This window comes from Cryptomeria japonica, chromosome 11 (genome assembly GCF_030272615.1).
Source record: "Cryptomeria japonica chromosome 11, Sugi_1.0, whole genome shotgun sequence".
In the NCBI taxonomy this organism is placed as follows: Eukaryota; Viridiplantae; Streptophyta; class Pinopsida; order Cupressales; family Cupressaceae; genus Cryptomeria; species Cryptomeria japonica.
The window spans coordinates 608140070-608151578 of NC_081415.1; the positions used below are offsets into that span (position 1 = coordinate 608140070).

General features: G+C 33.1%; 1 protein-coding gene across 1 annotated transcript; it reads right to left on the bottom strand.

The window, feature by feature from the left end:
• Positions 1-212: 212 nt before the first annotated feature.
• LOC131070516 (transcription factor bHLH118) lies at positions 213-3159 on the bottom strand. Its single transcript, XM_058006083.1, has 3 exons — positions 2801-3159; positions 621-959; positions 213-510 (listed from the first exon to the last, which is right to left on the bottom strand). The coding sequence occupies exons 1-3, from the start codon at positions 3086-3088 to the stop codon at positions 412-414; spliced, it is 726 nt and encodes a 241-aa protein (XP_057862066.1). The 5' UTR covers positions 3089-3159; the 3' UTR covers positions 213-411.
• Positions 3160-11509: the final 8350 nt, after the last annotated feature.

Below are 11509 nucleotides of genomic sequence, written 5' to 3' on the forward strand. Positions count from 1 at the left end.
CTGATGATTTATTTATAGAAAGGTATGTATTTCACCTTACATAATAATTTTGGGACATTTTACTATTATGCATGTAGTTAGAACAGATATATAACTATATTGTCTTTCAAACCTGCGTTACACATGAACATGTAAGATTATAATAGTTTTCTTAATATAGTGCAGATATCTCTATGTGCATGACTCTATAGAAACACTATTTAGATTATTATTTTAGTGTATGTGCATTTAAGAAATTCTGATGTATCGATATCCAGATGATTGATCAGAGGTAAGATAGTAATAAAGTTCAACACTAAATCAGCAGGTACAGAATCTATATTGTTAGGACTTCCTATAACCTAATTATAGCCAACTTAAGAGCATAATTTCCATGTAATGAAGTACCAGGCATTGAAGTATAGATCGCTTCTAGCTTTTGGAGACATCTAGAATGTAGTTTCTATCGATCAACTGCCAAAGTCTTTGCTCAAGTTTGGTGCCACCAGTGAACCTCTTCTTATCAAACAGCTGCGAAAAATATCAACAAATAAACTAATTTAATGTTGAAATCATGTCTAACTTTGTAAATGGAACTAAACAAGTTCTTGTTAAATGTAATTCATTGCCAAAAACACCACCTTGCAATGAAGAGTGTGATAGACTTTGTCATCAGCGGTGAAAGAGGAGGCAGATATTATATGAAGTCCTTCTTCTTCAACTACAAGCAGAAGCCTAGAAAGGGCCATCTGCTTTCTCAATGTATTTGTTGTGATTAGTACAAGGGAACCCACATGATTTACATTCACTAGAGGAAACGCATCGCACTTCCTGAATGATATATCATTGTTCACCTTGTAGTATTGCATTTCGCTCATCTTCATCTCGTCTCTTTTCTTTGTAAGCTCCTCCACCTTCTCCTGCAAATGACGGATATAGTCGGTGGCAACAGATAGCTGATCAGTAAGAGAAGACTTGCCCTGCACCACAATCCAGAGAAATATTCATTAATCCTAGCTTCAACTGATATTCACATTCCAATAATCTCAAAACATAAGTTCACATGCCAGTAATCTCCAAACATTATCTTCAATTCCTTATGTTTCCAAAGCACCTGCCCTTTCAAAGGAAAAAATAAAGTCTGTTGTAGGTAGAATTCTATCATTTAATATTACTTTTCAAAATTCTCTATTTTGCAAGCTTAATTCATTAAGCCAACAATTAATTTTCAGGAAAGCACCCACAAGAATATCTAGTAATATCATCTAGACTTGTAACGGTTTAGGTAATGGGTGAGAACATCGGAGGAGAGGTCTGCAGAATAATTGAAGAAAACAGCGGCTTGTTCTGTAATTATCTAGGGTGTGGGTGAAACTTCTGTTATAAAGTATGCGGTCATCCATTTTTGGATATTCATCATTGATTTGCCATTACATCAAAATTTTGTAGGTGCAATGAATTTTTAAAGCAATATCTTGGTAGCCAATCCACGATCATTTTTCATAAATGTTGCAGTTAGTTCAGCATAACTCAAAAGAATTAATCTTGAATTTAGACTCTGATATCACATGTAAGTTTGCCATTACACCAAAATTTGTAGGTCTCCATGAATTTTTAAAGCAGCATCTTGATAGTTAATCTACAAGATCAATTTTCAAAGTGCGGCAGTTAGTCCAATACCCCTTCCTGATATAACTCAAAGGAATTAATCTAGACTTTAGACTGTGACACCACACGTATGTTTGGCATTTTACGAAAATTTGTAGGTCTCAATAAATTTTCAAAGTAACATCTTGCCAGTTAATCTACAAGATCAATTTTCAAAGTGCGGCAGACAACACCAAAATAATTAATCTTGAGTTTAGAATCTGATAGTACATGTAAGTTTGTCATTAAACCAAAATTTGTAGATCTGAATGGATTTTGAAAGCAACATCTTAAATGTTAATCCACATCACTGTGATACCACATGTAAGTTTGTCATTACACCAAACATTGTAAGTCTAAATGAATTTTCAAGCAACATCTTGAATGTTAATCCACATGATTCTGATACCACATGTAAGTTTGTCATTACACCAAAATTTGAAGGTTTGAATGAATTTTCAAAACAACATCTAGAAAGTTTATCCACATGATTCTGATACCACATATAAATTTGTCATTACATCAAAATTAACTCTAATAACACATTTAAATTCGTCATGACAGCAAAACCTGCACGTGTTAATTAGCTTCCAGATAGACAGCAGCATTTATACACAGAACGATTATTAATCTACAAGAGTATTTCCCAGAGATGCAACATTTAATCCAACAATAAAACTCCTAAAAAACCAGTTCATCTTTGAATAGATACTTACATAAAAGACAATCCAAAATAGAAAAAATCAATTATACAATGTGATCTGTGTAAATTAAACCAGTAGAGACAACATGTAATGAACAACTAAACTAAAATGAAAATAAATAGAAAGAAAACATAGAACATAATACACCATGAATTATGTGGTTCATCATAAAGCTGCTTCCACTTTTAAATAGGGAATGATTTCATTAATCGATATCTAATACATTTAGATATATGAACTGCACACATCCATTTTTAAGATCTAAATGTGAAACTGGGATTTGAAAGTACATCCATTTTTAAGATCTAAATGTGAAACTGGGATTTGAAAGAATGCAGATGATCATATGACCGTTAGGTTCACATTCCCAACAATCTGAAGTGCTAATGGTTAATCTAATCTAGGAACAACAGATAAAAAATGATAACAGATTGAGATTGAAGAAAGAGGGATTTGTTAGTAGTGCATACCACAATGATCTCCTGTGGCAGCAAAGATCTGAGATCAGAATAGCGGGACTTCATTTGTTTCCTCCTCTCCCTTTCTATTACTTTGTGAAGCCATTTCTTGTCCACGCCTTCTCGCCTTTTCCTTTGCTTGCCATCATCGCCAAATTTGTTGGAAGCACCACACTGCACAATATCTAACCCGGTTTGAACATCGCCAAAACAGAATTGTGGCAGCGAATAGTTGCTTTGGCCACTCTGCACATTGGTACTGGATAAAAATGCAGAAAACTCATGAGGAAATGCGTTCATCTTCTTTCTAAGATGTTAAAATAGAAGAGTTTAAGAGCAGAAAAGAAGATGTTACAATAGAAGAGTTTAAGGAGTACTAGGCTATGGAAATTTAGTGCATCTGGTGAAACCCTCTGAATATACAATTTAATAGACCATGAGATGTGGTTAGTGGGGAAATAGATGACCGGCAAAGCTGGGCAGATGTCGGTAGCTTTTACAAGATTTGATTCGCATACGGATCTAATAATAGGATACGTTATTTCCTTGTCCTGATCCAAAAGCATGGGAATACGGAGTACCGACCCTTCACTTTCCTCGCGGGGCATTAATTTATTTCAATTGCCTGTTTACCGACAAATTCTAACCAATGTGGATATTTTCTCATGCGTCTCGCTCATTATAGTAAATTGCAATGTATGTAACTAGCCATTTATGTTGAATTCATTTGTTTTGGAAATTCCTTTTGGTGGGTCTTCATGGATCGGAATCAAATCAATTATCTGATCATTTAAGAAAAAACTACAACTCACAATAATTCCACTTTGTATCTTTATTTTAAGTATGAAACAATCAATTGAATGCACTAGTGCAAAGGCTGCATCAACTACAATGTTAATAAATTCAAGATAAAGTTGAACCTTAGATTGTCTTTATATCTTTCCTCAAAATATATTTTTAGATTGTAATAAAGTGACTTTATTTAAGATTTACGAATGAAAATTTTAAAACGTGGAGTATTGGTTATTTGTCTTATAATTCTTGTTTACTTTAGGTTGGAATTAAAAAATGTATATAGTTGATTGGGATAAGATATAAATGTGGGATGGATATATGCTTTGTTTAAGTACATGTTTTCATCAGTTATTTAGATTCAATATTATGTTTAGTGTACAAGATATTATATGTGTTTGAGTAATGGAAGACATTTGGATGAGAAAAACCATAGATACTATTTAATCATCTTATCGAATTCTAGTCTATATGATTGATTAGATGATCTTGTGACTCTTGTGGGTATGGTCATTTGTTTAATTTATCCTTTCTAGTTGTCAAGGAAAGGATGTTCCTAATGTTTTTTAATTTTGTGAGAACTTCAAATCAAATATATTCTAGATCCCTCTTATGATATAACAACAAATTGTATGCTTCCTTATGTGTTAATTTATTCATAAATGTAAGTCAGTTGTATAGTGTTCTAAATAATATAATGGTTTATTAGAAATGGTGTTATGCAGTGTGATTCAATTGAGGATTGTTGGATTTATCTTTTTATAATTTTTTTAATCTAAAATAAATGCTTTTCTTGAGTTTGTTATAAATTTGATTTATTGCATTGAAGTTAAATATTTAATTGAAAATATACTATTTATTTCAATTAAAAAGGGTCTATCTTAATGGAAAATTTTATAAAAAATAATACATATTTCACTTTAAGATTTAGTTTGAAAATAAAATTTATAGTTCAATGTGAAAGGAAATAAAACATATTATGTATTAGGATTATGCATATAGAGGGTCCAAATAACACTTTTATTTTTAAACCCTTGAATTGCTTCTGAGGCATCTTAAGAAAATTTGATTCTTGATTGAAGGATAACTTGGATTGAATTATACTTCAAGAATGTCCATTTGAAATCTTGGACAATATTGATGTACTTTTTTTTGTTATCAAAGAGTGTAATTTTTCCATGTGTTTTTTGTTTGATTATGCTCTCATATCATTTGTGGTAGATATATGAACTTCTTGTATATGTTTGAATTTGAATATGAAAAGAGTATATATATTTCATTTTGCTGTTAATTTTCATATATTCAAGAGAAAGCACAAAATCATTTAAAAATCTTATATAAACTTTCTAGAAATTATCTAGTCGCAAATTTATCAAATTGTGTATATTATAAACATAAGGTTTCATTTAGAATTTTTATTGTATGCATTTTCAATTTTGTTCAAAATTTTAAGTATCATAAAGACCATTAGAAAAATTATAATATTTGTAAGATTTGAAAAATACATTCCCGTCACCTTTTTAGACTAGATGGTGTGTTTACTCTTCTAAATTTATTAATTTTTATTTTGTGTAAAGGTGAAAATTAGGGTTTCACCTAATGATGTAGTAAAACCACTAATTTTTGCTTAGGTACCTCTATATTAGGGAAATATGGAATTTGATAGATCTAAGCCTAAAAGACCAAGATTTTGATAAGAGTCTAGTGGTTTTAGATTCCCTCTTCTTTCCCTTTCAGTTGAATTGATTTGGTTAATCATGCAAAAATAAGGGTACATGTATGTAAATTGAAGGAATTATGCATAAAATATGAGATACAATCGTCAAACGGAGCTACAAACCTAAATCTGAGCAATATGTGACTATTTGGATATTTTCCCAAAAGGTCATCCTAAATTGTTGGGACCAGAATGCCCGTCGCTCTGGTCCTCCAAAATTTTTGTTGTCCAAAGGGGAATTTGTTTGTCTCTATGAATAATGTCAATCTTGAAAATTGAAGCTTTGTACCTATTCCTACACATAGGAGATAAGGGAAAATGGTTGGAAATAGTGGTTTACCTTAAATCAAACCCCGGTTTTGGAATTAACCATGAAATAGAATTGAAATCGAAAATAAATTGTTGTAATGGAAATGATATCCTTTTGAGGGAAATGCTGAAAATGTCTAAAACACTAATGATATACCTCTATGAAGTTTTCTTTGTCTACGCGAGGAATTAGGGTTTCATGTAGTCCTCATAAAACATAGAAAATGAATTTAATCTCCAATGCTTGAATCTTGACTTCACATCTACTCCAATACTTGAAAGGATACTAATTACTTGCTCAATAGAACTATGAATGCTTGATTTCTTGATCAGATGTTGAATGTTTTTGTGGATCAATTTAATCAAAATGAGTGGGGTAGACCTCGTTTTATACATGCCAGTCGAAAAACAAACTATTTTTTTGACATGAGATGACATGAGATCTAGGTTCTTGCCCATTTGATGTTATTATTGAGAGGCCCCAAGATGGGTCATAATTGGGAGGACCATGGCATGGGCACTCTGGTCCCTAAGCACCAAGGCAATGGCACTTTGGTCTTGACGAATCAGTGACTTAAAATTTTGGGGAATAAATTGCATATGATGAAAATATTAAGTTTGGTGGAAGGGATCCACTAACTTGGGGTTACCATGCTCTTAGAATAAATAATATATATTATAAAATGTGTATTTATTAAATTAACCTCATCCCCCAAAGGAAGTGGAACCACAAGACAATGAAAGAAGAGCACATGTGTCTTTTGAGTCAACATTGAAGAGACCAAAAGAGATCTCAAGTCTTTGTATCATCGCCAAGTAAACAACACAAGGGAAAACAAATAGAAGAATTGAGATACAAATAGACGAATGTCACAATAGATTCGACCTCTTTATTACCTTGGATAAACAGAGTGACAAGGGTCATCCAAAGAGAACATAACATAACAAAGAAACACATCACTAGGGAAACACATTACGAACAAGCAAGAGAAGGGAGAGAGAGAGAATCTATGATATGAATGAAGCTAATCAAGAAAATAATCCACCTCCCAATCTTGTTGAACATTATTCTCGGAAGGTGGACAAGATGAAAGATGATCAACTTCGAGCACGGTAGATGTAGCTTCTACAAGTTCCAGACAAGGACCATACTCTAATGATGAGTCACTTTAGATCTGTCAGTAGGATCTAGGATTAATGATTTTAAAAATTATTTAGATAAATCATTGTCAACATCAACCATCTCATATTCATCATTAGAATCATTAATGTCAACATTGTTGGCATGAACATTATTTTCATCCATCTCCTCATCAAGATTAATAAAAATAGGATCTCTAATATGAATAGAACACGAACCATCATCTTTCATAAGCATTCTTAATCTTATTGATTTAGGTTTTAATTACTCTCTAGGGATTAGGCGAAGGTTGGACAGATGGGACTAAGTCAACATTTGATGTATTTGGGGAGGAAATGTCTTGAGAAGCAAGTTCACGAGCCTTAGCACGATGTCTCTATTAGAATTCTCTTGCACAATGATTTCTTTTAGATTTAGCCAATGGTTGTGAAGGTTTGAGATCAATGGACATAGGCTTATTTTTTTCCTTTAAAGGAGGAATGAGAGAATGTATACTAGGTTTAAAAATAGGAGATGTCAGGTGCTTGCCTTTGTAATATGTAGGAGGCAGAATTGCGGCATATGAAGGAGGAATATAAGGTGTAGGAAGGAGACCATGTCCATCATGAGGAGGAAGAGTAGGTCTAGGATCTCTAGACTTACTCAACGATAAGACCATCTCATTCTTCCACTTCTGATAAGATAGAAAAAGAGCATCACTTTGAGGCTTAAGTGGTTAAAATTCTTTAGGCCAAAAGTAATCAAGGTTGACATCTCCACACCTAAACATGGGTTGATACATGCTATGATTAATTGTTATGATTTTTTCATTATGAGGAAATTTAAATATTTATAAATGATAGAAGGGATCACTTTCATGGAAGAGAGCCAAGGATCTCCCAGCTTCACATGAAATTGATCTAATGTAGGAATGATAGAAAAAATGACATCTAAGCACTTAGTACCAACTTCTCTAGGAAGATTAATAAGACCGATAGTATGGCAAGAAAAACCATCATTGACCTTAACTACTACATCAGATTTATCATATGCTACTTGATGTGATTGTATAGTATAAAAATATTCTTTAGTGATCACGTTCACCATACATGTTGGATCAATAAACACCCCTCGTGAGAGTTTGTCTTTGATCTTCATAGTGATATATAGTGGGCCATCAAGTGCATCAATAGTCTCACTAGGATCAAAGGTAATGCGTAGGTCATTAGGAGGTGTAGGTTTATCAACAAGATTTACCATATTATTAGACTCGAGGCCAAGGTCATTGGAAGAATATGCAAGAGGCTTAGACTTAACCACATTAGTAGAATGGGAAGGCAAATGATTAGTAAATATTTGAAAGTTTTGATTGGGAGGAGCTACAAATTTATTTCCTTTGTCATTCAAACCAATTACAGATATGGTATTGTTATCAATGAAGTATTGAGTCCTACTCCTTAAGGTATAACACTTCTCAGTGTCATGACTGGGCTGACGATGAAATTGACAAAAGGGTTTGGGACCATGATAAGGTAGCAGAGGTTTGGAACTATCAATTGGCTTGATAGGAGGAAGTTTCAACATATTTTTTATTTATTAATTATGTCATTATGCTATGAAAATACTCATAAAGAGGAGTAAATACTTTTCTAAAGTATTCGGATAAAGGGGTCACGCCTGATGTCATGGTTGTCACTTGAGTATTGATGTTGTCATTGATCTTGATGTATCCCTTGTTTCGTTTAAACTTCACAAAATATTGTTGAGCACTCTCATTCTTATCAACTAGAGCCATTGAAGTGGATGATCCAAATTGACTCACTTGAAGTTGATAATTATGAAGCACTATGTACAACTGTGCAAAGGAAGTAAACTCAAAAAAGAGAAGCTTATACATAATATCTTTTTGTAAATTAGAAATATAAATTCATTGGACATCTTGATCAAGGATAGGGTAAGCAATTTGAGAATACAAATATTTTTATATACCAATAAAATCAGTCACTTTTTCTTTAACACCTTGCTTACAATGAATTATATCAATCAAAGTAATCTTAGGACCAATATTATTGTGAAATATTTGAATGAATGATATAATGGAATAAGGAGGCAAAGGATAATACTATTGCAACCCTTTATCCCTAAAGGTTTGAGTAAACATTTTAGCCTTAAGTCGTTGATCATGAGATAAGTCACTACACAAAGTTTGAAATATTTTTGCATGAGTCAAGGGATCACTTTTTCCATTATAAAGTTCCAATTGAGGGACTTCCATATGCTTAGGAGGTACAACATGGACAATGTCATCGGATAATGGGATTTCTACATCAAATGTGGGCACACTAAATGTACATTGAGTAATAGAAGCTAGTTTTTTATTAAGGGAAAATAGATTTTGATGGGTCCCTGAAACCCAGTACATTAGGAAGATCAAAAGATAAGAATTAATCCATAGCTAAGAAAAAGACAACAGTAAAAGAAAAGACAGTTGGCGTACAAAACGTCGGCAAGAAAAAGATCAGAATAAACTAAAAACCAAAAATGACCAACAGAAGCTCGGACTTACGTCAAATTTTGAAGCATCTCTGCCGCTTCCAGCTTCAATTGATCCATATGTTCGCAATATTGCATTATAACAGACAATGAAAGATTATTGGCATTTCTTAAGGATATTGAGAAGGTTGTTGATGATTATGGATATAACTGATTAAAGATGTTTTACTATCTTGATATTATTATTTTATTATTGATGTCAAGAAATTGATTTTCTAATTCAGAATGATGTTGCCATATCTTGAGAAGTATGATATGAAGATTATAAAAATGTTGGTAAAATACACAGGATAGAATATGATGAATAAGGGGATGAATAAGGTATTCAATGTGCAACTACTACCGAGTCAGATAATGATGAGATCATGATGTTTTAGATTGTTTTAATATCATACATATGTTGTAAATTGTAAAGGTTAATACTAGACTATGTTATCAAGCAAAGAACCTAGTCGGTAAACCCCAAGGTTATCGCTATCGGTTAATGAAGGTGGAATGTCTACCGAGTGGAGTTTAGTATTCACCGAGTTGTTACCGAGTTGTAACTGAGCTATAACAGAATGCATTAAATGTTTACATGCGGTATTTAATGAAGGAAGCTGATGAGCTGGAGCTGATCAAATGATTGGCGAGTCGTGGAAGAAGTTTATTCACGAATCTAAGGCAATGGAAAGTCGGCATGAAGATCTATAGCTCAAATTGAATCGCAATACACTGGCACAAGTTCCAAGGCAGGGTAAAACATTTTTAGATTGAAAGATGTATTGAACCTGGACAAGATTGAAGATCTGATGGCTATGATTGATCATGAGAAATGTGATCAAGGAGATTAAGCGGTTACCTAATTGTTTATAAATAGGAAACTGTTGAAAAATAATGTATGTGGGCAAGTGTATGCAGAAGGATGCTACATAGTGATTACCGAGCACAAAAGCTTGAAGACCTGTTAGAATAATAGAGTATAGAAGCCCAACAGATAGACAAGATTAGTTCTATGTCTAGATTGTATTGAACAAATAGGAATCTGCTTTAGCATTTTAGATGTGAAGTTGCAGATAGATTTTTATTACTGTTATTTTGTGAAAGTGACAGAAAATCTCTTAACTGAGTGGACTTAACAGTCTTATATGTAAACCCTCTAGCAAGGAGACATTCTGATTGAGTGTTTGAAATCCTTTAACAAGGTCACTTCTAACAAAGTGAAGATCCTAATAGATATAAGGGAAATCCCTTAACCGGGTCACATCTAGCAATGTGTTTGTAATCTTTAACAGGATTTGCTTTTAACCGAGCATACTCTAGAAGAGTATATTTCTTAGTGGGTCCGAAATCCCACAATGGTTTTTCCCTATTTGGGTTTCCATGTTAAATCTGGTGTTATGAGGTTTATATTGTTCATATGCTTTTGAGTTTGCATGTTTAACAATTTTGGTTATATTACTGATATATATATGTTATCGAGGTTGAATATGATGTTTTTATGGATGATTAAGTTTGTATGATTCACCCCCCCCCAATCTTGTTGGCTATTGGATCTGTACTTATATTAAGTATCATAACTATCAAATGGTATCAGAGCTTTGGACTCCTAAAGGAAAGTTTAAAGACAGTTGAGGTAAAGATCAAAAGATGTATAAGAGGGATGCACTAAAGCTAAACAAGTCAAGTTTCTCTACATGGCGGAAAAGGATTAAGCTACATCTATCAGGAGTTGGAGAATATGCTGTATAGTATCTGGAGAATGATTTTGTCACACCGAGCACCTATCCATTGACTATGGAAGAGATAAAGGCAAAGCAAGAACATATTCAAGCAATGATTAAAATAACATCTGCATTGACCAATTCAAAGTTTAATGATCTAGAAGGCTACAATGGTGCAAAGGCAATGTGGGATAAGCTCATATCAGTGTATGGAGGAGATGAACATGTTCAAAGAGAAAAAGTAGACAGTCTGAGAGGACAATGTGAGTCTATGAGGATGAATGAAGGTGAGAACATAACTCAGTACAGTACAAGACTAAAGGAGATTGTCAATCAAATCAAAGGAGCAGTTGGAACTATTGAAGAAAAGGATATAACAAGTAAGTTGTTGAGAACCCTTCTACCAGCTTATGCAATCCAAGTTTCTGCAATCAATAAATTGAGGTTTGTACCTAATATGCCAGTTTCTTTGGATGCTACTATTGGTAAGCTACATGCATTTGAGTTAAGTAATTTTGATAATAGTG

What these genes read in the sequence shown, in the direction of transcription:
- LOC131070516 (XM_058006083.1), bottom strand. Translation starts at nt 3,088, where the DNA reads ATGAACGCATTTCCTCATGAGTTTTCTGCATTTTTATCCAGTACCAAT. An exon ending in TGCCACAGGAGATCATTGTG is followed by an intron (nt 960 to 2,800) that starts GTATGCACTACT and finishes ATTGTGGTGCAG; the next exon opens with GGCAAGTCTTCTCTTACTGA. An exon ending in ATCACACTCTTCATTGCAAG is followed by an intron (nt 511 to 620) that starts GTGGTGTTTTTG and finishes TATTTTTCGCAG; the next exon opens with CTGTTTGATAAGAAGAGGTT.